General features: G+C 39.7%; 1 protein-coding gene across 3 annotated transcripts in view; it reads right to left on the bottom strand.

The window, feature by feature from the left end:
• Window positions 1–11,776, bottom strand: part of ALDH1A2 (aldehyde dehydrogenase 1 family member A2) — a 118,586-nt gene extending 106,810 nt beyond the window's left edge. Inside the window, exon 1 of one of the 3 annotated variants that reach the window (XM_010374260.2) lies at window positions 10,887–11,776. In XM_010374260.2, the coding sequence (XP_010372562.1) occupies window positions 10,887–11,003 (117 nt within the window). In that variant the 5' untranslated portion in view covers window positions 11,004–11,776. The remainder of the gene's footprint in view (window positions 1–10,886) is intronic. The other 2 variants (XM_030930405.1, XM_030930404.1) reach the window with 2 other exon arrangements.
• Window positions 11,777–25,401: the final 13,625 nt, after the last annotated feature.

The following is a 25,401-nucleotide window of genomic DNA, read 5'->3' on the forward strand; positions in this document are numbered from 1 at the left end:
ATGGTTAGAATTGTTGCTTATGATAGCTACAGACAATACTGAGTGGAATTAGACTTAGGATCTGAATGAAATATGGGATTTGTAGTTGAAGAACTGGGCTTGGGGTTTCCTATAAAAACACTCAGCAAGGCTTTAGGCTAATAGTCCAAATTGTATTGTCTTTATAGTGGTTCTTACACTTGTCCTTATTGTTATGAGAAGGAGGAGCACTGAGTCCTAGAATTGTCACCCACTATTGCTATTGAGCCTGAAAAAACTAACTTTAACATGCTTGATTTTCTCACTTATAAAATGAAGATATTAATATAATATTCACATCATAGTGTTGCCCCAAGAATTTAGTGTAATCATATGTGAAAAGTACTTTGAATATTGTAGTATTAATAAAAGCTGTAGCTATTAAAATATAATAAGTATTTGTTAATAAAACATTCTTGAAGCATCTACATTGTTAGACATTGAGCTAGGTACTTCAGAAACACCATAATAAGTAAGAGTTTATAATCTAGTACAGTTTAGAAGTAGGGAGTTACACAGAAAAATATAATGCAATTTAAAAATGTTATCACTGAGGAGAAATGCAAATAAGTAATATGAATGCTCAGAAAAAATACATTCATTATCAAAAAATAAGTATGTAGCCAAAATTGTTGGGTATTACATGTGATTACATACACAAAAAGGGTAGTTTTAAGGTTGGAGAATTTCAGACTTCCACAATATCTTCTTTAAAATGAGAGATACACATGCATGAACCAAATCACTGATGAAATTCAAACACAAAGGTAAATATATACACCAGCTTTGGGTTTAATACATAAGTTAAAATGTTAACAAAATAAGTAGTGTTATTTTCAGACCTGGCGCTAAGGAATAATTTAAATCCTCTTCACTAACAAGATGAAGTATAGTATTCTCGAAAAGACTTATTCAAGAAAAAGTTCTTTCTTTTAGAAATTCTTTTTATTTGCTACCTATCCATGTTTTCTCCAAATCTATAGGCAGCACAGAGTAAAGAATTCATCAATTTATCTTGACCCTTCAAAAATGAGTGTGTGTACATGTGTGAAAGAGAGCGTGCGAACGCACATGAGCAAGAGTACAACCGTAGCTAACATTTAAGTATTTATTCTGTTCTAGATAATCTAAGAAAGGTAGGGAAATTAAGTATTGACATGAATAGGTTATAATAATCATGTTTCCTAGAGTTTTATACAGTGGTCGCTTAGAGGTAGGTTTACAGAATATGGTACTGTTCTTAGTTTAGGGAAACTAATACGTATTAAAACTATCCAACAAAGTAGAACCAGTTTCTCATATTTTCCCATTATAGAGAAGACCACACATTCTAGAATTCCTAATCTGATTCTAAGACTTCAGGGAATACAATTTTTTAAAATTATTTAAACATCAATATTGTTTGACTTTCCAATGCTACACCATTTGTCTTTAATATTTATTATTGTCCCCATGCATTACCAATTCTAGGAGGTAAAGATAGAAATGTAAAAAGCAAAAATAATAAACTTTCAGAAGACTACAAAAAGAATGCCTTGAACAATCTGGAGTAAGAATGGATTTCTGAAACAAGACCCTAAAGGAAAAATCCTTCCTCATTTGCATTTAAAACTGTATGACAATTACACAAGAAAAAGAAAGGAGGGAAAGTTACAAGAGGAAGGAAAATGTTTGTATAGTAAATAACTGATAAAATTTATAAAATACATTTATAAAAACTGATAAATCAGTAAATACAACATAGAAAAATCAGCAAATGATAAATTAGCCAAAGGAGGACAGCCAAATGGCCAACATGAAACGATGCTCAATCTCACAAGAAATCAAGGAAACGCAAATTAAAGTAGCAATGAGATGCCATTTCACACTTACCAGGCTGGCAAAATTTAGTAAGTATGAGAATCTCAAGTTAGGTGAAAATGTAGACTAATGGGAACTCTGATACACTGCCGGTGAGACATACTGGAGGTGTACATACTGGGAATATACTGGTGGTGGAAACTAGTATAACCATGTTGGACAGAAATTTGGCAATCCCTAATTAAGTTGTAGATACATATACTCCATGAGCCAGCAATATCACTTTTAAGTATACATCCTAGATGCTCTCTCACCAGGTATATGAGGAGACATGTTCAGGAATGTTCAATGCAGCATTACTGCAATAACAAAATGCTGGATGTATCATAACTGTCAATACTAGAATGAACTAAAAATTAGGATATATTCAAATAATGGAATACTTTGCAACAATTATGATCACTTAATTACAAGTATATCCAACAACATGGATGAACACTGAACATACGCTTAGCAAGCTAATAAAATTACAGAAGGATATATATATATGGTATATATACACAAAACATTTATATAAAAATGTTACCATGCAAAACAATAGCACGTATTATTTATGGATACATATACCTATGGGAAAGATAAATGCCTACAACAAAGGAAGAGAAAGAGAAGGAAACGGGGGCTTCAATTTAATCCTTTTAAAAAATTAGAAGCAAATAATGCAAAACATTAAGAACAAATCTAGGTGTAAGTACACACATTTGTTATATTATTGCTTTACTTTTCTGTATGATTAAAGCAATTCATTTTCTGTCAAATATGTCTGGCAATAATGTGCTGTTCTGCTGAGCTGGAAACATCTCTTTATCTTCTGAATCCTCATTCATCTCAAGCATTTAACATCTTCTATCATGAACGATAGTTACTGTGTGCATGACCCCACTCCACATCCAAATGGGAATCCACTCCCGCCTCTTCAGAGCAGGGGCCACACCTATATATCTTTCTCTGCCAGAGAGTGACTCACAATATGTACAAAAAAGGCCTTAATAAATGTTAAATAAACAAATGAATAAATAAATTCAGGGAAGCAAAAGAGTAGCTCTGGCTATAGCCAAAAATAAAAATGACCCTGAGATAATAAAAATTAAAATTAAATTTTATAATAAAATACAATTATAATAAAATTAATACAATTATATTATCAAACTGTAAAACATAGATGAGGCAGAATTTACCAGTTTCAGTTCTGTTGGGGAATTTAACCAAATAGTCTCACACTGATTATCTCCTCCCAAAAAGGATTTTGTGAGCAAGTCCAATTTTCACACCTAGAGATATGACTTTCAGTTGTTCTCCATAAATTCATATAAGCATTTCATAATTTCACCTTCCCAGGCAAAGCCTCCTCCTTCTCCTTCCCACCTGAAATCGTGCCACTATCACACACATCTGAGTCTGGAGATCTGGTATATGAGTGTTAGGAGTGAGAGGTGGGGAAAAGGGAAAATAGGTTATTTTTGCATATCTTGTGGGTTTGCTAAATAATTAGTGGGTTTCCTAAACTCACACTATTTTGCCAGATTCATTTACAGGAAGGTAATTCCATTCTTCTTGTGGAAGAGTCACACAACCTATACCACTTTCTGATTGTTTAATCTTTAAGAAAACCCTAGAAATGATAGTCCAAAAAAAAAAAAAAAAAAACCCTAAGGTCACTGGACTTGAAATTCGAAGTCCAATGAATAGATGGATGAAAATAATGTAAGATAAGAGATATTAAAATATTATCTTTTAATTATTTTGAAAAATTTTCCTTATCGTTTATAATCAAGATTGGAAAGGGTTTTCAGATTCATGATATGCTAAATTCTTCTAGATAAGAGACAGGTGTTTCCAGTTAGACCTAAACAAAAGCTTTTCTCTTTCCAGAGCTGTAGTGATAAAGAAACAGTACTTTGGCTCTCCAAAGGTCAGACAGTGATGAGGAAAGGAAATAGAGCAGATAACTACTTCTGGAGGTAACAGAGTTGAACTGGAGTAAAAGAAGGCTTCCTTCTATAATAAAAATTAGAATGTTCACACACAGACATTCTAATTTTTAACCACATTCTACAGAGGTCAATTAATTCCCACGTTTAGCCCTAGGGAAGTGTTGTTTAGAGCCCAACAGAAGTCTAGGTGGTGAAATCACCCAATTATTATTCCAACTGGAATTTTGAAAGCCTGGAAGTGTTTTCAATCATGTGATCCAACAGACTTGTAAATAAACCTGCTGTAAATAAGCTCTAAGATTTTGAAGGAAAACAATTTAAACATAACTCAATCTTAAAGGCAGACAATAGAGAAATGCCAAGATAAGTAATTCCCAATATGCATAATCTCATATATTTTAAAGGTTAAATGAAATGGATCTCAGAGATACAATTAAAGGCAATTAAAAATTAACCCAGGTGACATTAGAGCAATCACCTCTATGTGAATTAGATTTGGTGTCTGGGGGGAAACGAATGGCTTTGAAATTACCTGTCACAGCTAATAAAGAAATTAAGGAAATGCTAGGAGGGCTTTCAAAATAGCCACTGCCTGGTGCTTTTACCTTCTGGAAGGTGACTGCTCCTGGGAAACGCTCTTAAAATTCCATGTGTTATCTTAGTCAGGACTAGTAAAGTTTCTTCGCTTTTTAAATTACATAAAGTAAGATACCTTCCCACTGCCAAAAGGTATCTATCTACCTTCTGAGAATGTCCTTGTATGCTGCATACATCCCCATTTATGTGCCAATATCTTGTTAGTATTTTTATCCAAACTACTTAAAATACCAGAAATGTCTATTTGCAACCTGGAGTTTAGGCTCAGCTAATCGAGCATACTGAGGCATATTCATGCTACATTTTGGCACAAACGTCAAGATATCTAATTTTATTATTAAAATACTGTCTGAGAAATCGCTTTAGTAACTTTTTAGTAAAGATAAGACCTTGCTGGAAAAATTTGGTAAAAATGCAGTGTAACTATATAAGGAGGATTCCATAGTTACCCTGAATATTGAACTCTTATGAGTAATGCAAATAATAAATGTAATAAAAGTAATTAAAATAATAATACATGGCCTGTTTTATAAAACTTTGCTGATCATATAATTCTTTTTTTGAGATGAAGTTTCACTCATCTCCCAGGCTGGAGTGCAATGGCGTGATCTGGGCTCATTGCAACCTCTGCCTCTCGGATTCAAGTGATTCTCCTACCTCAGCCTACCAAGAAGCTGGGATTACAGGCGTGTACCACCACGCCCAGCTAATTTTGTTTTATTAGTAGAGATGGGGTTTCACCATGATTGGCCAGGTTGGTGTCAAACTCCCGACTTCAGGTGATCCTCCCAAAGTGCTGGGATTACAGGTGTGAGCCACTGCACCCGGCCAGTTGATCATATAGTTCTGATCTTCCTTAACATTGAATTCCATTAATTTAGATCTCCAAGTGTGTGTGTGTGTGTGTGTGTGTGTGTGTGTGTATATATATATTCATCACTTTGCAAAAATGCAATAGAATGAGTATTGGCTATCATTATATGCCACTTACTTCAACATACTTTTCATTTAGTCCTTTTAACCCCATAAAGTAGATACTATTATTTCAATGATGACAAATGTAGAAACTGAAACTCAGTGAAGAAACTCCTTAAGATGCCACACATATCTTTTGGTGTATGTGCTGTTGCATCCCTAGGACCTGGCACTATACCAGGCACTATGTGTCAAATAAATGTTAACTGTCCACATAGCTAATAAGCATCTTTCTGACCAGGATTTGATCAAAGACCTATTTTTTTTTTTTTTTTTTTTTTTTTTTTTTTTGAGACGGAGTCTCGCCCTGTCTCCCAGGCTGGAGTGCAGTGGCCAGATCTCAGCTCACTGCAAGCTCCGCCTCCCAGGTTCACGCCATTCTCCTGCCTCAGCCTCCCGAGTAGCTGGGACTACAGGCGCCCTCCACCTCGCCCGACTAGTTTTTTGTATTTTTTTAGTAGAGACAGGGTTTCACCGTGTTAGCCAGGATGGTCTCGATCTCCTGACCTCGTGATCCACCCGTCTCGGCCTCCCAAAGTGCTGGGATTACAGGCTTAAGCCACCGCGCCCGGCCTTGATCAAAGACCTATTTTAACTCAGAGTCTCTCTTTTTCCAAATCAAGGAAGGGCATGCAAGTTTCTTCTAAAATGTGGGCTACATGGTTTCCGTTGCTCTGCTCTGCCATTCTAGTCAGAAAGTGGCCACAGACAGTATGTAACTGAATGAGTGCAGTTGTGTTACAATAAAACTTTATAAAACCAGACAGACAGTCCACAGTTTGCTGACCCCTGAAACTGTCACTAAGATAACTAAAGAGACAAAAATACCCATCAGTATCTGCACGTTATTGTCTAACTAAGACTCAGAACTGATAACTCTGTGATGGGACTTGGGATATTTACTGATATGGTCATGGTTAGATCATGGTGCTTCACCGATGCAACGGAGAATTAACTATGCATGATTTACCTTTCTTAAGCCTGGCTATGAGGAAGTCAGACCTCACAAAACAGTCTCCTCAGAGAATCCCCTACTCTGAAACTGAAAAACTATCATTCATCATTTTATAGAAATAAAGAACGAGGAGTCCCTCAGCAAATGATAATTCCACATGGTAACATAAGCCCATGTAGTAGAAGGGATCAGGGCTGGACCCCCAGGAGAATTATCTAATTCAAGTCCTGTGATGAAGTTGTTCAGCTTCCCTGTAAATGGAGATTATACAAACATCAAAAAGTTGTATAGTTATGAAAAAGTATTTTAAAAAACACCTGAAGTCCTCTATTAACATGTAGTTTGACTGACAATTTATGACCAAAACAGACAATCTCGAGTAAAGGTTTGGAAGGATCTAGATCCACACCTATCTTTTAAGAAATTATTCCTGGCATAGGCAAGAATCTTGCCCTAGATTAAAAAAAAAAAAATCTCATAGAAAAATAAAAAATAGTCATTTAAAGTATTAGAATCAAAAGTCACAAAAGGCAGCTCTTTCTTAAGAGGGGTAGACTGGTTCATATTCTCTCCATGGTTGCGAGAAAAGTAACAAAAAAATAAAGATTTAAACTCCTTCCCTTTAAAAAAAAAAAAAAAAAAAAGAACAAAACAAGATGAAAAAATAATGTGCCACAGACCATTAGAAAAAGTGTATGGTGAGGAAAACTATCAATTTTTTTAAAGTCAAGGCCAATGTCTTCCTTATGAATTATTATATTTATTTCTACTCTCTCTCCTTCAAAAGGTTCTGCAAGGATCAAACAAGATATATATGAAAGTGCTGGGCAAACCATTAGGCCCTATAAAAATGTAAGTGGCATAAGTATTATCATCATAATTATTATTACATTGATCAACTGAACTACTGCTGTACTAACAACCAATTTTTGGCATACAATCTTTCTAATAAGACCCTAATCTCCTAGAAGGCAGATGTTTCTAGTCTAACACAGTGAAAAGCACCCTTGTTAGGAACACGGCCACTCAAATGCCTTTTGAATTTAATTGAAATCGACCCCAGAAAACAGAAGTTTAAATGAATAAATAAAAGGACAAACACTAGACTCACGGTGCACATTAGCTCTGGGTTTTAAGTTGGTTGCCTTTTTGCCTCTTCTATTTTAGCAGGTCAGTATCTGATAAATATCCCCCTCCTCCCTCTGTTTTAGCTCCGTATAATATCAGATGTAGGAAAAAAAATAACTCTTTGCTACTGCTAGTTATGGGCATAAACTCTCATTGAAGAAGTGACCAATAGAAACGCAGCACAACAATCTGGGAGAGGGAGGAAGGAAAGGAGAGACCGGTAGAGCCAGAAGAGAATATAGAGCCAAGAAAGAAGGTGGAAGTGGAATACAGAGGGCAAGTTTCCAAAGACCTGGGAATATGTTAAGAGGTATCCCCTGCAGACAGGGGCTGTCAGTAAAGTGCTGAGCCTTGATTTTGTAATGTGCGTATTCCTATATCAGCTATACAAAATTATAAAAGTCAGACTAATAAAATAGACAACTCAGAAAATGTTTAATTCATAAACACATCGCTCAAGGCAATCAGAATGCAGTCTTCTTAGGATACAAGCAAAGGAGAGCACATTCTCTTGGTACCAAATTGGTCCCCTCAATACTTCATGTCAGTTTTCACTCCTCCTTGACTAACCCTATCTGTTTTAAAAAGCACATTCCTTAATAAGGGATCACTTTTAAAACTCGGGGTCCAGCTTTCTGTATTAGGGAAATAGAAACAGACACGTTCCAAAAATGGTATTGCCATTGATCATTGGTCTAATATGGATACTGGAATTTCAGAGTGGTAAGCGTACTTTTAAAAATGGAATGTAACTGCCTAAAAGTCCATACAAAACCATGAGTTTAGCCCTTTCAACATCCTTAGGAAATGAACTTTAATTCTGGAGCATTTCCACTGGACCTCTGGCAAGCAAAGGCAATTAACTTTTAATTCTGGTCATCTCCCCCATTCCCTTTATTAAAAGATGTAAAATACTTCCAGAAGAAGAAGGAAATTGGAGCAAAAATACAGAAAAATAAAAGATCACAAGTACAAAGTTCTCTAAGTGCACATTACTTGAAATTCTCATAGTCCGGTCATTTATTAGTAAGTAGTGACTTTATGTGGGTCCCAGTACCACAATGAAAAATCATACAGAAAGTCATATCCTTCACTAAAGATGTATGCTTAGCAAGACAAAAAAAAATTAATAACATATTGTAGTATAGTATCATTTTCTGATGCAAATATTGTGTTTGTTTCAAATGTGATATTTAACAGGCCCTAAAGCATAATACTTCTGTTGCCATTACCCTTTTAAAATCCCCTAATGAACATGGTATCACTATCCTAAAGGACTGTCAATTCTATCTTGTTCGTTCTTCTGTTTGAAATTGCTAATATAATTTCCCTAGCTTCTGGTCATGTTCTTTAAAAACTCACTATTAATCTTATTTTTCCTTTAAGTAAAAAAATCATTACCCTGGGCTACCAAAAGAGCAGCTTCTGCTCTTCATGTTTTTTAAAAAATACTGCTTGTCCACCAAGCTTGTCTTAGAAAATTTAGAAGTCTCACTAAAGAGCTGAGGAGGAAAACTGCTGGGAATGTTCACAGATACCTGATTTTACAAGTTTTTGTGGAAAGAGCTCGCCTTTAGATGAGTGTTACTCAGTGTTTATGAGGGTTGTTTGTCAAGACAAAAATAAGGTACCTCCTCCCCACAAATTAAAGAATCGAGTTACAATCCATTATTTCATTTCTGATTGTTTTTCTTTGTATTAAGTGGGAAAGTGGATACTGGATAAAAGTTCCCCGAGCTAAAAGACTCCACATTAAAGGCTCCAATTAGCTATAAATCAGTTGTCTTTCCTACTGGGGGAGAACAAGAGAGAAAAGAGAGAGGGGGTAGTTAGGGAATAAGAGAACTGGAAGAGCTTCCAAATTAAATTCTGAAAAACGTACCTATTGCATACCTAAAAGTTCTTTCAGAGGCTGTTAGGAAAATCCCATCAAAAATAAGACTAAAATCAAACCTTCCCAAATCTGAGGGTTAGGTCTTAAGTGTAGACCTTCCATTTTAACCTTTAAAAAGAGCCTGAAGAGGTTAGAGACCCTCATAAAACAAAACTTTTAAGCTGCTTGCTTTCCCTGCTCGTTCCTAAACCCAGAGAAGTGCCACACATTGGCACTATTGTTATGCAAACAATGCCTAAAAGGCTATAACCATTAACGACCTCTCATTAAAACGGCTTTGAAAAATTTGTCACACCATCTAAAAAAGCTAGCAGGTACCTTAAATCCATCTAAATCGACATTGAAAACACAAATCGCCCTGATTTGTAAGCTAAAACTCAATGCAAGTAAAATCTCAATATTCTGATGTTGTTTCTTGTATATCTCGTTCAACCATTAAGCCAGATGCAAACAATTTACTTCTCTACAAAATTTATCTTGTAAAAAAGCATGACGGAATACATCTTTAATCAACCTTTAACCATATGCATGTGCGTCCACGCGTTTGAGTTAATTGGGAGAAGTTGGGTGTAGAAATGTACTGAAAGGACTAGAAAATCAAACCAGAGAACTACAAAATGAACTCCAAGAAACGTGGTTTTGAATCCCATCTCTCTCTCTCACCACCTCCCTCAAAATGTTGTAGCATTACAATACACCCATGTTTGTAATTGGTCATTTTTTTCTATGCCGAATTTGTGGAAAGTATATTCATTTTACATTAGGTAGCAGACGCATATTTTTATGCGATGCAACAACAACAAAAATCCTCCTTAGCAAACCCAAGATGTCAAAGTTCGTTATAAAAAAAAAATAAGTTCTTCACTTTAAAACCGAACATGCTAACAAATTTTAAAACCTTTTAAGTTTCCCAGGAAAACTGCCACTGCCTACAAAATTCACACGAAACGCTGACGTTGGATCTACTGTACTTATCAGTCAGGTTTCTGTGAAATTTGTCAAACCGGCCTGAGCGCTGGTATCTTGACAATTTCTTACGGGAAAGCCCCTCAGCACCCTCCGGGCTGCGGAGGACCTGATTGGGACCAGCAGCCGAGCGGCCTCAAAGGGACAGAGAAGCGACTGCCAGGCGGCGTGGCCAAGCGGACGGGGAACCCCGGCCTCCATCTGAGGACACGAAGCGGTTCCGACCTCTTCCCCGCGGCAGTCGGGACCGGGAGAATCGGACAGAAACCAACTTCAGACCGAGTCCGGGGCAGGAGCCTTTGACGGCGGCCGCTCAGCGCTGCGTTTCAGTTTGGGGAAAGTCCCCAAGGCGTCCTAAGGCCGCGGAGGCGCTTCAAACGCCCAAGTCCCTAAGACAGGCAGGGGGTCCCTCTGCTGAGCAGGGATGACAGGCTGGCCCCGGCGACCCCAGCCCCCCCCCCGTCCCCATCACGCCGCTCTCATCCGCTAAAGAGATCCGGGAGAGGAAAGAAGGTTCTAGAAAGTCTCCGTGGACGACGGACGCTCGGCGGCCGCTTACCTTGGTGTACTTGATTTCGAGGTTGGGCGTGGGCGACGGCAGGAGGTGCAGGGACGCCATGAGGGCGGCCGGGTCGGCCTTCACCTCGCCAGGCATCTCTATCTTGCTGGAAGTCATGGTGGCAGGCTGGGTGTCCCTAGCCCGCGGCGTGGGGCAGTGCGGACTGTGCGCGGTCCGCGGACCGGGGACGCGCTCGCCTGTATATAGGCAGGTGTCAAGCTGGGGCTCTTCTTATTGGACGTGAGGGCCGAGGCGCGGGGGGCTGGTCCATCCTACCTAGGACGCCCGGCGCAGCCTCCATTTACATAAAGCCCGCGCCGCGCGGCAGGGGACGCTTGGCGCCCACGGTCAAGTCCGCCCGGCTCCCCAGCCCCCCGGCCACTGGGACCAGCCCACGCCCACGCTGCCTCCACAGTCCTCGACGGCGGGAGCGTGAAGTTGAGCCGCCGCCCGCGGGCCTCGGCCAACCGGACTCGGTCTCCGGCTCCCTGGGTCAGAGTCTGCGTGAGGCGCACCGCGGCCGAAGTCGGGAGGGGGTCGTGGCCCCCGGAAGCGGAGCTGGCACGGGCTGGCTGGGACCGGAGCGGTCGGGTGCTGCCTCGGAGCGGAGAGCGGCCGGGAAAGTTCACACTGCGGAGGGCGGCTCCCAGGTCGCCCACGGTCCCTCCCATCCCCGTCCCAGAGCCCACGGAACGCCGTCCCCCTTCTTTTCCGGAGACCCGGGGGGCGCCCTCCGTTCTTCTCCTCCGGGCAGGGGCGCCGGGCTCTCGGCAGCGACGCCCTCTTTCCCTTCTTCCCGACTCCCCTCAGCCGGGCCGGGGTGCGTGGCGGCCAGAGGGTCGGGGAGAGGTGGCGGTGGGTGCGAGTCCCCCTCGCCCCGCGCTCAGAATGAGGATCCCCGCTAGCGGGTCAGCGCGGGGCGGCCCTTGCCAGGCGTCGCCCGCCCAGTTGCTGCCCTCTGCCGGCTGGGACCGCCCGGGCGGCCTGCGCTGTGGCGGGAGGATGTGGGCCTTGGTCGTCCCTGGCGTTTTGGAGGAGTTGCGTACTTCGTGGGCTCCTTTCGTTCTTCTCGGATCCCTTCTTCCGGCTGTTTCCCCTCCTCACCCCAGCACACCTACAGAAACCCTATTTTGTTTTTCTGTTCCTTACACGCTGAGAGCTATCGTCCCGCCAGACCTTAGGCTCATTTTACTGTCCCTTTAAGGTTGAACTTCCATCTCCCCCCTAATTTAAGTGTTTCCGAAGTCCAACAAGCTGCCCTCTAGTCTGTGGGTCAGCCTGCATGTGTAAACCAAGAGCCTAGAGACCTTGCCTCAGAATGGGCTTTGAACTCCGTGGACTAAATCAGGGCCGAATGCAAAGACCTGCATAAGTCCCTTCCCTTCCTTACTCCTCACTCCAAATGTAAGCTTGACAGGGGCCTACAGTGTTGATAAACGCTTTTTCTACACTACCAAGCAACACTCTGATTCTCATCTTTCTGTTTTGTTTGAAGAGACAGGGTCTCACGCCTTCACTTAGGCTGGAATGCAGTGGCGCCATCATAGCTCACTGTAATCTTGAACTCCTGGGCTCAAGTGACCCTACCATGCCAGCCTCCCAAAGTGCTGGGATTGTAGGCATGAGCCACTGCGCCCGGCCTGATTCTCGTCTAAAATGCCATTTTCAGACCCGCTGGAGTCCCATTTCTTGGGTGTTAAGAAAACATTAAGCATCAACCAGAAAACTTCTTTCCTTAGATACTTTCAGTAACTAAAACTGCCTAATGCTCAGCGCTCGGATGCTAAGCAATAGTGAAAACAGACAAAAATATTTCATTTTAGTATTAGGTTTATAGAAATAAGTTCCAGCCTCTCAGAACCCAAAGTGACCTGGCTGAATTGTTTTCATGGAGAAACTACAGACCTTAGCTTGGGCGGTTGAGGGATCTCAGGGAATTTCTATGGCCAAAAATTATGACTTAATAACAGTGTATGCTCATAAGATAAACTTTTATCAAAGCCTTAGAAGGTTAGAGATACAATTGAGAAATAAAAAAGTACAATCTTAGAGTTCATTGGGGAGAAAGAGAAGGTTCCAGCAAGGGGGAACAGTGATACCTGTGGAAAAACGTATCACTAGTTATGAGAGGCTGTGGGGAAAACATAAAAAAGAGCCATAACAACATGAGCTGGGTGCTCGGCCAAGGAGAACTCCTACTCCCTGGGAAAGTTGACCTTTGGCTGGATCTTAAGGGAGAAGGGAGGCTTCAACAAGAGCAAAAAGAACACTATAGAAAAGGTATAGAGACTGGGCACAGTGGCTCACACCTGTAATCCCAGCCCTTTGGGAGGCTGAGGTGGGTGGATCACTTGAGGTCAGGAGTTCGAGACCAGCCTAACCAACATGGTGAAACCACATGTCTACTGAAAATACAAAAATTAGCTGAGCCTGGTGGCAGGCGCCTGTAATTCCAACTACTCAGGAGGCTGAGGCAGGAGAATCGCTTGAACCCAGGAGGCAGAGGTTGTAGTGAGCGGAGATCTTGCACTCCAGTCTGTTTCCTTTGTGCCTTCCTCAGTTCCTAAAACAGTGTAGAATACATAATAACTATTTTATAAGAATTTTTGTTGGTTGATGTGAGCAAAAGAGCACTTTTTACAACTTCCACCATAAGTGAAAGTAACTTCCTTCACTCTGATTAGGGAACATTTTCTCCTCTTGATCTTAAATTTTGTTTTGCTTTTCCCCATCTGTTTGTAGGTGTTTTGTTGTTGTTGTTGTTGTTGTTGTTGTTGTTTTGAGATAGAGTCTTACACTGTCATCCAGGCTGGAGTGCAATGGCATGATCTCGGCTCACTGCAACCTCTGCCTCCTGGGTTTAAGCGATACTCCTGCTTCTGCCTCCTGAGTAGCTGGGATTACAGGAACCCGCCACCATGCCCAGCTAATTTTTGTATTTTTAGTAGAGATGGAGTTTCACCGTGTTGGCCAGACTGGTCTCGAACTCTTGACCTCAAGTGATCCAACCTCCTCGGACTCCCAAAGTGCTGGGATTACAGGCATGAGCCACCATGCCTGGTCGTTGTTCAAGCTTTTTAAATCAAGGTGGGGACAAGATTTAGCAGAAAAGAACAGTGAATTATAAATGCTTCTTTGGTGTTCATCTTCTTGGTTTCAGTTTGTAAGATTTACATGGCTATTACTTTCAAGGCTGCCTTAACACCTCTTCTCGCCTTATTTCCTCTTCTCTTTCTTTTATCATCTTGTTTTAGCATTTTCTCATATTCTCTACAGATTTCACAGTAGTTAAGAAGACATCTTTGGCCAGATGCGGTGGTTTACACCTGTAATTAGGTCAAGGTGGTAAGATTGCTTGAGGCCAGGAGTTCAAGACCAGCCTGGACAACATACCAAGACCCTGCCTCTACCAAAAAAAATAGTGAGGCATGGTGGTGCATTCCTTTAGCCCTAGTTACTCAGGAGGCTGAAGGAGGAGGATCGCTTGAAGCAGGAGTTCAAGGTTATGGTGAGCTATGATCACACCACTACACTCCAGCTTGGGTGACAGAGTGAGACCCTGTCTCTAAAATGACAGTCAACTACCTTCAGATTTCTAACAATTTGAATTTCAGTCTTTTTCCCCCAATTTGGCTAAGAAACTGTTTTTTTCCCCACCCTTACAGTGTTTCTCCTCCCACACCCCCATCTGTAATTATTTATTGCTTAGCATACATCTTGTTTGAAACCCCTTGCATAAGGGAACCTAAGCTGCAGCATGCTCTATTTATTTCCTTATGAAAACAATTTACTAGGCCTGGTGGAGCCAATATCCTGGAGTTGCAGAGGAGAAAAATAAATTCTTGCCTCATATTTCCTCACCTGAATAATAGAATGCAAAGTTGTAATTTTAGGGCATCAGCTTTATGTGAAGTTCGGCTTTAAGTTATGAAACCATAACAATTTAGGCTTCTTGTTAGCTGCGGTTAAGGGGAGGAAAGTATGTAAGTTGAGAACTGTGCTTTAGAAATCAATGAAGGGAACTAAATGTAGCTCAAAGGTCCCTCTCAAAGAAGATACACTTTTGATTTTGACAATAACCGAATGTCCAGCTTGAACATCAAGCTTCTGTGTTTAGGGGCTATTTCAGCCTCAGGTGGCCCTGCTTAATTGCTTTCCTGTTCCCATTACTAACCATGATGACAACCTACCTTTCCTAACAGATACACTTGCATTTTAATTTATCTTCAAAAATAAATCACACATTATAGCATTCCCCTCTTCTGGGCTAATTGAATCAGTTCCTTACATGTCTCTACATGTAATGATTTGAAAGAGGCACATTGTTTGAAATATTTAAAAAATTAGGGCCCTTAGGTTGTATGCAGAATGATCTCAGTGCTTATTTCAGGTATAAGTGTTTCCTAATGATCTCATTCATCTCAAATGGGATATGCCTGGCCACTTTATTTGAAATGTTTCCTGAAAACTCTAACAGGAAAGCTTAATGCAAGGTATATTTATAGAGAAATGGTATTTAATTTATTAACAAAAGCTTATAAAGAGCTTTACATATTTTTATCCAGAAATGCTTAATGAAGTATTTGGGACCCATTATGAAAACTTCTATAAAATAAATCTACTTATATTTTTATTTAACTTGTATATTAACTTTTTATGCGAGATCTAACCTCTCATTTAATTATCCTATTCCTTCTAACATCCAGAAGAAAAGAGGCTGAGACTGTGGTATTTATTAACCATAAAAATTCTCTACATATTAAGTTCCTCATTTCTTGATGTGGCCTCTGGTCACTATATTCAATGAGAAGAGGTATTTGGAGTTGCAGGGAGTAGAGTCCTAATTTATTATGACTCAAAAAACTATGTCTTGATACAAAACACAGTTCTTTTCTTTATATATTAAATCCTCTACTTTTCAGGGACCCCAGGAGACTATTTTAAACTTGGGAACTAGATGTACCTTTGTTGTAAAGCCCAGTTCCATTTCGTATATGTTCGAGAAGCTTCAATTTGGGTACTGGGATGAGCTCAGTACTTCATCAATAATCACACTTAACAGACACAGGAAGAAATTAAAATTCCAGCTACACAACCTTTTCTGAAGGGCCTGAGGGAAATGCATTGGCGCCCCCTACAGCCGATGGTGTGTATGTGCAAGTGAGTATTGTCCATTTAAACATAATAGCTTGGATTCAATGTATTTTTATCTGATACTGGTGAGAAATGCTTAAGAGATGTTATCATTTAATTTGAATTTGCCTTGAGAAAAAATAATCTCCTAGAGTCAGACAAATTTTAGATTTTAGTTAGTTTAGGAGAAGGACTTTATTTTGACTTATAGGAAAAGAACAAAAGTGTTTCTTAGCCAAATTTACCATAGAAAGTGCAATACTGAGAACACTGTGGTCCCACTCACATAGTGTTCAGAGCACTCTGTCACAGAAGAAGTTGCATTTTTGCATTAGTGTGTCTCAGATTGGAAGCTGCTGTTTTTATCATGTGAGTGAGGAAGAATTATTAAAAGGCAGATTCCAGAATTTATTTCTCTTTTTGCCCAGATAAGTACTTGGCATGTAACTAAGTTGTCTGCTGTTTTTCTTTATTTCACATTTTTTAGCTTTCCTTTTTCTTTTTACCCTTCTAAAATTCCTCAATTCTACAAATAACTCCTGTTATTATTAGGTTGGTGCAAAAGTAATTGCGAGTTTTGCCATTTAAAAGTAGTGGCAAAAGCCACAGTTACTTTTGCATCAACCTAATACTTAACATGGGACCCTCCCAGTCTTAAGGTTCCTCCTCAAGTCCATCTGTGCTTATACAGCCACTCAACTTACAGGATCTTTGGGCATAAGGAATTCTCACATGAACTTTGGCACTATTCGGGGCAGGGATCTGTATTTATATTCACTAGAATATGAGGCTAAGTGAACTGTCTCTCACTCTTTTTACATGCTGAAATGGGCCACTGAAAAGATAACTAACGAGGAACACTTTAGATGTCCTGACAACAGAGGAGGCATGGCAGCCTCTTTTATCTCAACCAAACAGTTTGCTGTGTGAAAGGCATAGAGTAAAACTGTGAGGCATTTAGGGCTGGGGTAGGTACCCAATTTGGACATCTACCACCAAATGGCAAGGAGGGGTCTTGCTTCAGGCTGTATAATCCCACTTTTAGAGCATCTGTGTCTTTCAGACTGCAGTTCCTGAACCTGGATTTTTTTTTCTCTGTTTGTCAATCAACTAAGTTCAATTGAACAAACATTCATTGAGCATGTATTACGTGCCAAGCATTGACATAGAGTCTATGAAGAACACAGAGAAACTTTGTGGCACATCCCTACCCTCAAATTCACAGTGAGGCTGTGGAATGACAGTAATCCAATCTGTGAAAATATTCACAGGTCATATGAGACAAGAAAGAAATCAGAATATCCAGTGCAGAATGAGAGTGAAAGAGAATGTCTAAAAGGGGACAGCCCATCCACAACCCACACACAAGTATTTTTGGAGGGGCCTCGCATGGGCATTTATAATCTTCTGGGTGCTATGAGGAACATGTGACACAAAAGATAAAGAGAACATTTTCCAGAGCATAGCCCAACAAAGAACTTATTGACATTTTTTAGTGTAAAGGTAACTGATGGTATCTACCAAATTAGCAATTTGTAAAATTGGAATTTCCAAAAGCAAATACTTGGAGCTGAGATTACCTCCCACTTCCCAAATTCAAGTTATATGATCTCAAGTATAATACCCTTTGATACAGACCTAGCTGGAAGAGATAATAGAGGTGAAAATAAGGGCAGCTTATTTTTTTTTCCACTTAAGAATATTACATATAACACTATGTCATGTTTCTAGTGCATACACACCTACTGTAGAGAGATGTTGCCACCTACTCCTGTTTAGTCAAGGGGTCAGACTTTCATGGAATAGACCAGTGGTTTTCAAACCAGGTTCCAATTGTAATTTAGGGAGCTTTACAATATGGATGCCCGGTCCCACCTCCAGAGATTTCAGTTAATTTAAGATGTGGCCCAAGGCATTGATATTTTAAACAAACTTTCTGATGTCTAGTAAGGCACAGCCTGGTTTGAGAACCACTGTTTAACCCCCAGAAAGTTAACCATGTGAGGTTACTTGAATCTACTCTAAACCTCTGGGTTGGGCAAATGGATTCTGTGCCTTCCCACTTTGTAGTGCTCTTTGATTTGCTATTTTTAATTTAGTATTTGAAAAACACATCCAGCCTCAAATGGATTGACCTTTCTGCTAATGTATTTCACCTAAATTAACAGAGGCAATTAGCTAATTTATATTGGAATTGTGCACTTTCCAGTTCACATTTATCAACTCTTAAATGCTTGATCTGGTGTTGCAGTTTAAATTTTTTATTATTACCCTTTAAATCTGAAGTAATGTCTTACATCTAATTAGCCAAACTTACATATTCAATTAATAGATTCATTATGGGCTAATGAATATGGAGGCAGCACTAGGGCAACATCTGCCTGCCAGTTGAAATGACTGAAACTTTTCTGCTCTGAAGAAAGGAAAGAGTCTGTTCTATAAATTAAATAGCTCGAATTTTCCATTTTCACATTTCTGAGTACTGTACTGCTCTTAAGGAGTTTTATGGACTTGCCAAGATAGGAAAGACAATATGTTGTCCAGAGAAACCTGCCCTTGTAGAGGAATGCAAAATTCAAAATTGCAAACAAACAAACAAACGAACAAAAAAAAAACATCTAAAGACATTTTTTAGTACAAAAATGTACAAATCTAGATGGTCACTCCAGATTATGGAGTTTTTCTAACTTGTGTTTTTCATAACAAATGCTTGAAAAAATAAACTAAATGAGAAAACTAATATCACAAATCAAACAAAATCTTTAGTATACCTTAGGATCACTCCAAAACTCCCTTGATTTCATGATTTAAAGATATGTCCAGATACTTTGAATAATTTAATGTTCTGTGGTCAGCGATATTTGGAATCTAGATAATTCAGAGATCTAAAATGAATTTGTGTAATATCAGTTATTAAAATTCTAGCTTTTTGTTTCTCTGGTTATAAAGAAATAATCATTTTTAGTAATTATAAAAAGCCACCCACTTCAGGAAAGGTGGGTAAGAGCTAGAATTCACTTGAAAAACTGTTTTTAAGGATGGCAAAACTGTGGGGAAAATAATCAGAAATCATTTTCAAAGTATGTGATGTCTTCGACATCAAAACAGAAGGTGAACAAGTCACTTTGGCCTGATGTCTGCAGTGTGACAGAAAGAGAATTTGAGGTCGTGTATGTGCTACTCTACTGAGGCATGAAAAGTTTGTTGTTGATTTTTATACTCCTTACGTTCAAGGTGACACTTGGATTATAAAAAGTCTGTATTTCTTCCCTTGAATTATACAGATGCAAAGTGCCAATATCCTTGTGTCAAGTGCACGTTATCAAATATTCTAAAAATGAATTACTGCTATATTCATGTGTTTGATATTGAGGGACTCTCAATGTGCTTAGCACTGGCTAGATACCCTGGGGTTATGAAAAAGAAAACATAAATTCTGCTTATGACTGAAGAAATTTGCAATTTGTTTGTCATAATAAGTCTTCATAATTGACTTTACAAATACACCTATGCCCACAAGATTAGATTCACTGTGTTTTAACTGTGCTTTACCCTTTTCAGTATCTAAAAAAAAAAAAGTATACGTGTGAGTAAATCTTTCCCATGCTGCTCTCACTAGTAAGGAGCACAGGAAATGAAAACAAAAGACAAAAAAATATGGCACTTGATGTGCTCAGAGGAACTGGAAGGGGAAGGTACAAGTAGTACCTGAGTAGGAAGTGTGTCTGCCCTGGTACTCATGCTATAGAGGGTCCTGCAGTCATAAATACACAAAAAGCAAATTCAGTAAGGAATACGTGGGACCCTCTGTCACTTGCGATCTGACACAGGCTGTTTCAGATGTGTGCACCATCTCTAACCCTAAACAATCACTGTCACAACTAACACTGTTCAGGCCCGAAGGAAGTGCTCCTCCTCATCTCTGGCCCTGTGTTCAGAAAAAGAAAGACAGCGTCCTTTGCAGGGAATACTGGGAAGATCAGTATGTCAAGCAGCTGGCATCATTAGAGTATGGGGTGTCACCATTTGAGCAGTGCGAGTACAAAGGTGAGAGAAAGACACATTAATGAACTTATCACGTCCTTCCTCTCAGATAGCATGAATGCACCCAATTCTTCCAAAGTGGGAGAACTGTTTCCCAGAGGTGCCATGCTGAGTGTCTAGATTTTCTTGCTTCTCTTTGTGTTCTAGTTGATAGTTTCTAGGGTGGTCTCAAATTAACATGGTTTTCTCAATAGTTCCGTATGGTGACTGAGGAATATTTTGCAATATTAAACAACAAAATATTCTTACATTTTTATATATGTAGATCTAGACATGTGTGAATTTGACCTTTTACATGGGCAACTAGGTACACATTAAACTCTAGAATTGCTAACAGTTTTATTCTTATAAAAATTTTTAAAAGAAGTACTTGCATTTTAAAAAACCGAATAAATAACATTTTAATAATTGTATTTAAAAGTTTAGTACTCATTAATTTTAATTTCTATTTTACCTTTTAATTTAAAAAAATTTTTAAATATTTTAGAAAGGATAACTTTAAAAACTATGAGGGAAGTAATATAATGTTTCCATTTTAATTAGTTTACATTGCTGATGAAAATATCTTCATATTTGTATACTTCAAATATAATTCATTTTTTAAAGATCCTTTAAAGTATTACTGTCAATATCACCAAATTATGTGAAAACCTTGATTATAACAATATTGTGATTTGATGAAATAAATGTAACAATTGCATTTTATCAAATAAATATGTAATTTATGAGTTATATATATGTTTATTTTATTATTTATCCAAACAATCCTGGCACATCAGCAGAACAATAGGACATACACAGTCATAATTAAATTCAACAATCCTGATATTTTGTTTTCAGTCAAGTAAAAAGTATAGCTTTACATAGTTAAACATTTTACCAACATGAAGCTCTATTTGTCAAAGCAGAAGAGGACGTTATATTTAACAGTTGTTTTTTTTTTTTTTTTTTTTTTTTTTTGAGACGGAGTCTTGCTCTGTCTCCCAGGCTGGAGTGCAGTGGCCGGATCTCAGCTCACTGCAAGCTCCACCTCCCAGGTTTACGCCATTCTCCTGCCTCAGCCTCCCGAGTAGCTGGGACTACAGGCGCCCGCCACCTCGCCCGACTAGTTTTTTGTATTTTTTTAGTAGAGACGGGGTTTCATCGTTTTAGCCAGGATGGTCTCGATCTCCTGACCTCGTGATCCGCCCGTCTTGGCCTCCCAAAGTGCTGGGATTACAGGCTTGAGCCACCGCGCCCGGCCATATTTAACAGTTTTTAAGTTTAGTTTAAGATTGTAAAATATTTAAATGTCTGGTTTCTGGGTCTCCATTTGGTTTTTTTCCACAAATATTAGGAGTAGGCCTAGATAAAAGGAGTTGCTTTTCTCTGTAGGCTCAAGAGATTGATGTTTCTCTGTGTCAATTCCATGTACCTTTTCAGAAATAATCAGTTTGCACTGTTTTCCTTTGTTGACTGTCCTATAATAACCCTCCTGCATACAGTTGTCCCTAGGTATCCATAGGGGATTGGTTCCAGGACCAGTGATACCAAAATTCATGGATGCTCAAGTCCCTGATAGAAATTAGCATAGTATTTGCATAAAACCTATGCACATCCTCCTGTATACTTGAAATCTTCTTTAGATTCCTTATAATATCTAACACAATGTAAGTGCTTTGTAAAGAGTTGTTTTACTATATTGTTTAGGGAATAATGACAAGAAAAAACAGACACCCAGCCTGGGCAACATGGCAAAACCGTGTCTCTACCAAAAATACACAAATTAGCCGGGCATAGTGGTGTATCCCTGTAGTCCCAGCTACCAGGGAGCCTGAGGTGGGAGGATCACTTGGGCCCAGGAGGTCGAGGCTGCAATGAGCCGTGAGTGTGCCACTGCACTCCAGTCTGGGCAGCTGAGAGCCTGTCTCAAGAAAAGAAAAAGGAAAAGAAAAGAAAAAAAGAAAAGACAAGACAGACACAACCATCCTTTTTTGTTTTGCAGAATATTTTCCATTCAAGGTTGGCTGAATCCACGGATACAGAATCCGTGGATAGAGAGGGCCCGCAATATTTTTTAAGTTCTCTCTGAAAAGATATGCAAAGTAGTTCCAGAAACATGTTTGACTTTGAACTCAGTACATTAATTAATTGGATCTTCATTTTTAAGTGGTGTTCATGTATTGTTAGCAGGCTGTGTCCACATTATTGATGTTTCCATATCTCAATAATTTTGTGTTTGTTCACCTTATTAAATAATTGAAAGGACACTGGATCAGGACCCAGGAAACCAAAACTCAATTCCTGATTATTCTCTTATTCAATGTGTTGAACCACTGCAAATGTCCCCAGCTTCCCAAGAGAAACTGTCATTTCCCAATAGAAAATGTCAATGTTAATATCAGCATATTTCCATAAGAATATGCGAAAGTTTATATTAGAGGATCTAGGGTTTTTTTTAAAATATAAAAGGAAAATAACTATGTTACAAAGCTATTCACAAAACTATGGAATAAAGAATCAGGGCACAGTTGAGCTAAACAAGTTGTAGGATAAGTGAGAAATTATTATTACATTACATCTTCATCATCCAACAAAAACAACCACAGCACACTGTTAGGTACTGCAAAGTATAAAGATGCTTAAATCATTGTTTCACATCAAGGAGCTCTCTGTGCAGGCCAGCAGGGAGCACAGTGATGGTCTTGTCCCTAAATAGCTGTGCAGTGCTATGGAGAGCCAAAAGAGAAAGTGGTATGTCCCCGTGGGGATCAGAAGGAGTTTACCTGGACCCGCATGATAGAGAGGAAGGGACATAGGCAAGATTAGGGTATTGGTCGGAAGACTGGGGCAAATTTTGGAAAAGAAAAGTTTGGCTACAGTGTGGCACACCTGTGGAGCAAAACCTAGGAAATAAGCCAGCCCAGATGACAAGTTAAGAAATTTGTTTAGGCAGAAGGGGGAGCTAGAGCAAATCAGTTCACATGCTCTGTCTCCTGTTTACACTGGTATTACAGGTGTTAGATGGTAGCAAGTCCTAGAGAAGTGTGATGTGTAAGTCACTGTCATTCAACATTGTAAACAGCTAGGTAAAAGCAGAAAAAGGTCCAAAAGGTCTGTGCATAAAATCAAAGGATCCTTAGGCATGGGAGAAATTCCTAGAACTATAGGAAAAGGAAGGTGAAAAAGAAAGGGTTGTGAGATGCCTGAAGATGCTCACTCACACTGCAGTGGCTACAACACCCTGCAAGATACAAAGTGGTCTCTGTTAACCCTCTCCTCATCAAGTCCTGCATCTTCTGTTTCACTATTATTCCCCCTATGGAGTCCCTTCTCTCCAGTAATGCTACTGCCTTGGTTGTAGTCCTCTGCATCTCTTGAGCAGCATACGCTGCTCTGCAAAGTTATGTACTGATGAGAATGAATTTCAGTTAAAGGGCACCAGATCAGTTCCTGTAGGATATGAGAAACAAGAATGCTCTAAGCCACTGATGGGAGGAGAGGATGTCTGGACTATTGGAATAATTTGTTCTTACTGCTTCTGGACTTGACCGACTTCAGTCCACCCTTTATGCTGCCAAAAGAGAAAATTTGAAAGCAGGTGATTCAATCAAGTCCAACCAGGGACTCAGAAGTCATCTTTTCCAGGCTTTCCCAAACTTATGTCATCGCTTGCAAATAAAAGAGATTCCCAGGTTCCTCCTGGGCCTGCTGGATCAGTCTCCAAGGAAGGGCCCAGGATTCCGTGTCTTTAATGACTTGAAATCCCCCAGGGGATCCCTGTGCTCAGGCAGTTTGGGGAAGCACTGATGGAGCCCATCACCTTTTATGACAGATGAAGAAACTCAGATCCTGGGAGACACATCAGTTACAGAAGTCCGGAAAATTAGGGCTAGAATCAGAATGGAGATACCGGAAAGCAGAATAGCTGTGGATGAAACTGCAGACCTTATCATCACCTCACTGGTATCTGTGCCACAGCCCCATCTGAGATTCACCCTGAGGCTCCTGGGAGTGTGGGATCCAGGCAGTGGGGGGCCTCCCTCCCACTCCTTCAGCCCTGTGAGGTCACAACAGCTGCAACTCTTGAGCAGTGGGAAGGAAGAAAGGAAGGAGAGGGGAAGAAAATCCGGGACTGTGTTGCCGCTGAGGAACCAGGATCAGGCAGAGCATGGGGTACTTTTGCATCCAGCTTCTATTTGTCCAGAGACAGCTGAAAATGAGCAAGATCTGCCTAAGGGCAAATTTGTGAGCCCAGCAGCACTCATCCCTGGTGCTTCCAACCTCCCGTTTTGTTTTCTATCTCCTCCCATGAGTGTCCTTGCCTCTTCTTCCCCCAGGGTCTTCCCCCAGGGTCTCCTGTGCTCAGTCCTTTCTTTCCTAGATCCATAGAAATGTCTCTGCAGTTGTCATCCATACTTTGACTGAAAACTGTTTTGCTGGACTCATTATTTGTTCTCTCCAGCCTTTCCCTCCGCTCTGTCTTAAGTATTAATATAAGGCCTAAAAGAATAAAGTATTTCAGATAACAGTAGCAGTGAAAAAACTTTTGTAATAGAAGACCAAGAATCCCGACTTGCCCTTGAAATTATAATTTTCCTAAGATTGCCTTAAAATTTTGTTCAGCCATTCAACACACATTTAATGAGCAGTACCTGTACAAAGCACTGTGTTAAATATTTGGCATTCAGGAGAGAAAAAGGGGAATTCGTAGAAAAATGAACAAGGCCTGGTCCTTCCCTTTGAGTTGCCCACAGTCTGGTGAGGATAAAAAATCTAAGAGATAACACGGTATGATGGAGACATCCATAACATAGATAGGAGCCTAGGGGAGGGCATTGTTAACCTCTGGGCCAGGACGAGCCTCTACAGAGAGGCTGCAATTGAATTTGAACTGGAAGCATAAGAAGGTTTTCACTTGGGTGTTAACAGGGTGAAGGAAGCCACATATACAAAGGAAAGGAGACTTTGAAAAGTTTCTCATGTTCAAAGAAAAGAAAAAAAAAACAGAAGAACTGTATGGAAAGAGAGTAGAATGAATGGTAAAGAATAGATGGAAATGATGCTTAAAGGTAGGCTGGTAAGTAAGTAATGTAACAGACTGTATTTTCCAAAGATGGCCTCATGGATACATATTCCATCCCACAGTATGGAGCTTACATTCCTTCATCTAGAGGTGAGGCCTTCTTGCAGGGCTTCAGACATCGCAGAGCAGTAACAAGTCATCCCTACTGTCTTCTGCTCTAATGTCTACCCGCAGTAAACATGAGAGATAATAAATGACTTGCCGTATGAAGCCACTAAGTGTGGGGGTAATTTTTTAAACAGCAATAAGATAACAGATACAAGTCATGTCAAG

This window comes from Rhinopithecus roxellana, chromosome 5, assembly GCF_007565055.1.
Source record: "Rhinopithecus roxellana isolate Shanxi Qingling chromosome 5, ASM756505v1, whole genome shotgun sequence".
NCBI lineage: Eukaryota > Metazoa > Chordata > Mammalia > Primates > Cercopithecidae > Rhinopithecus > Rhinopithecus roxellana.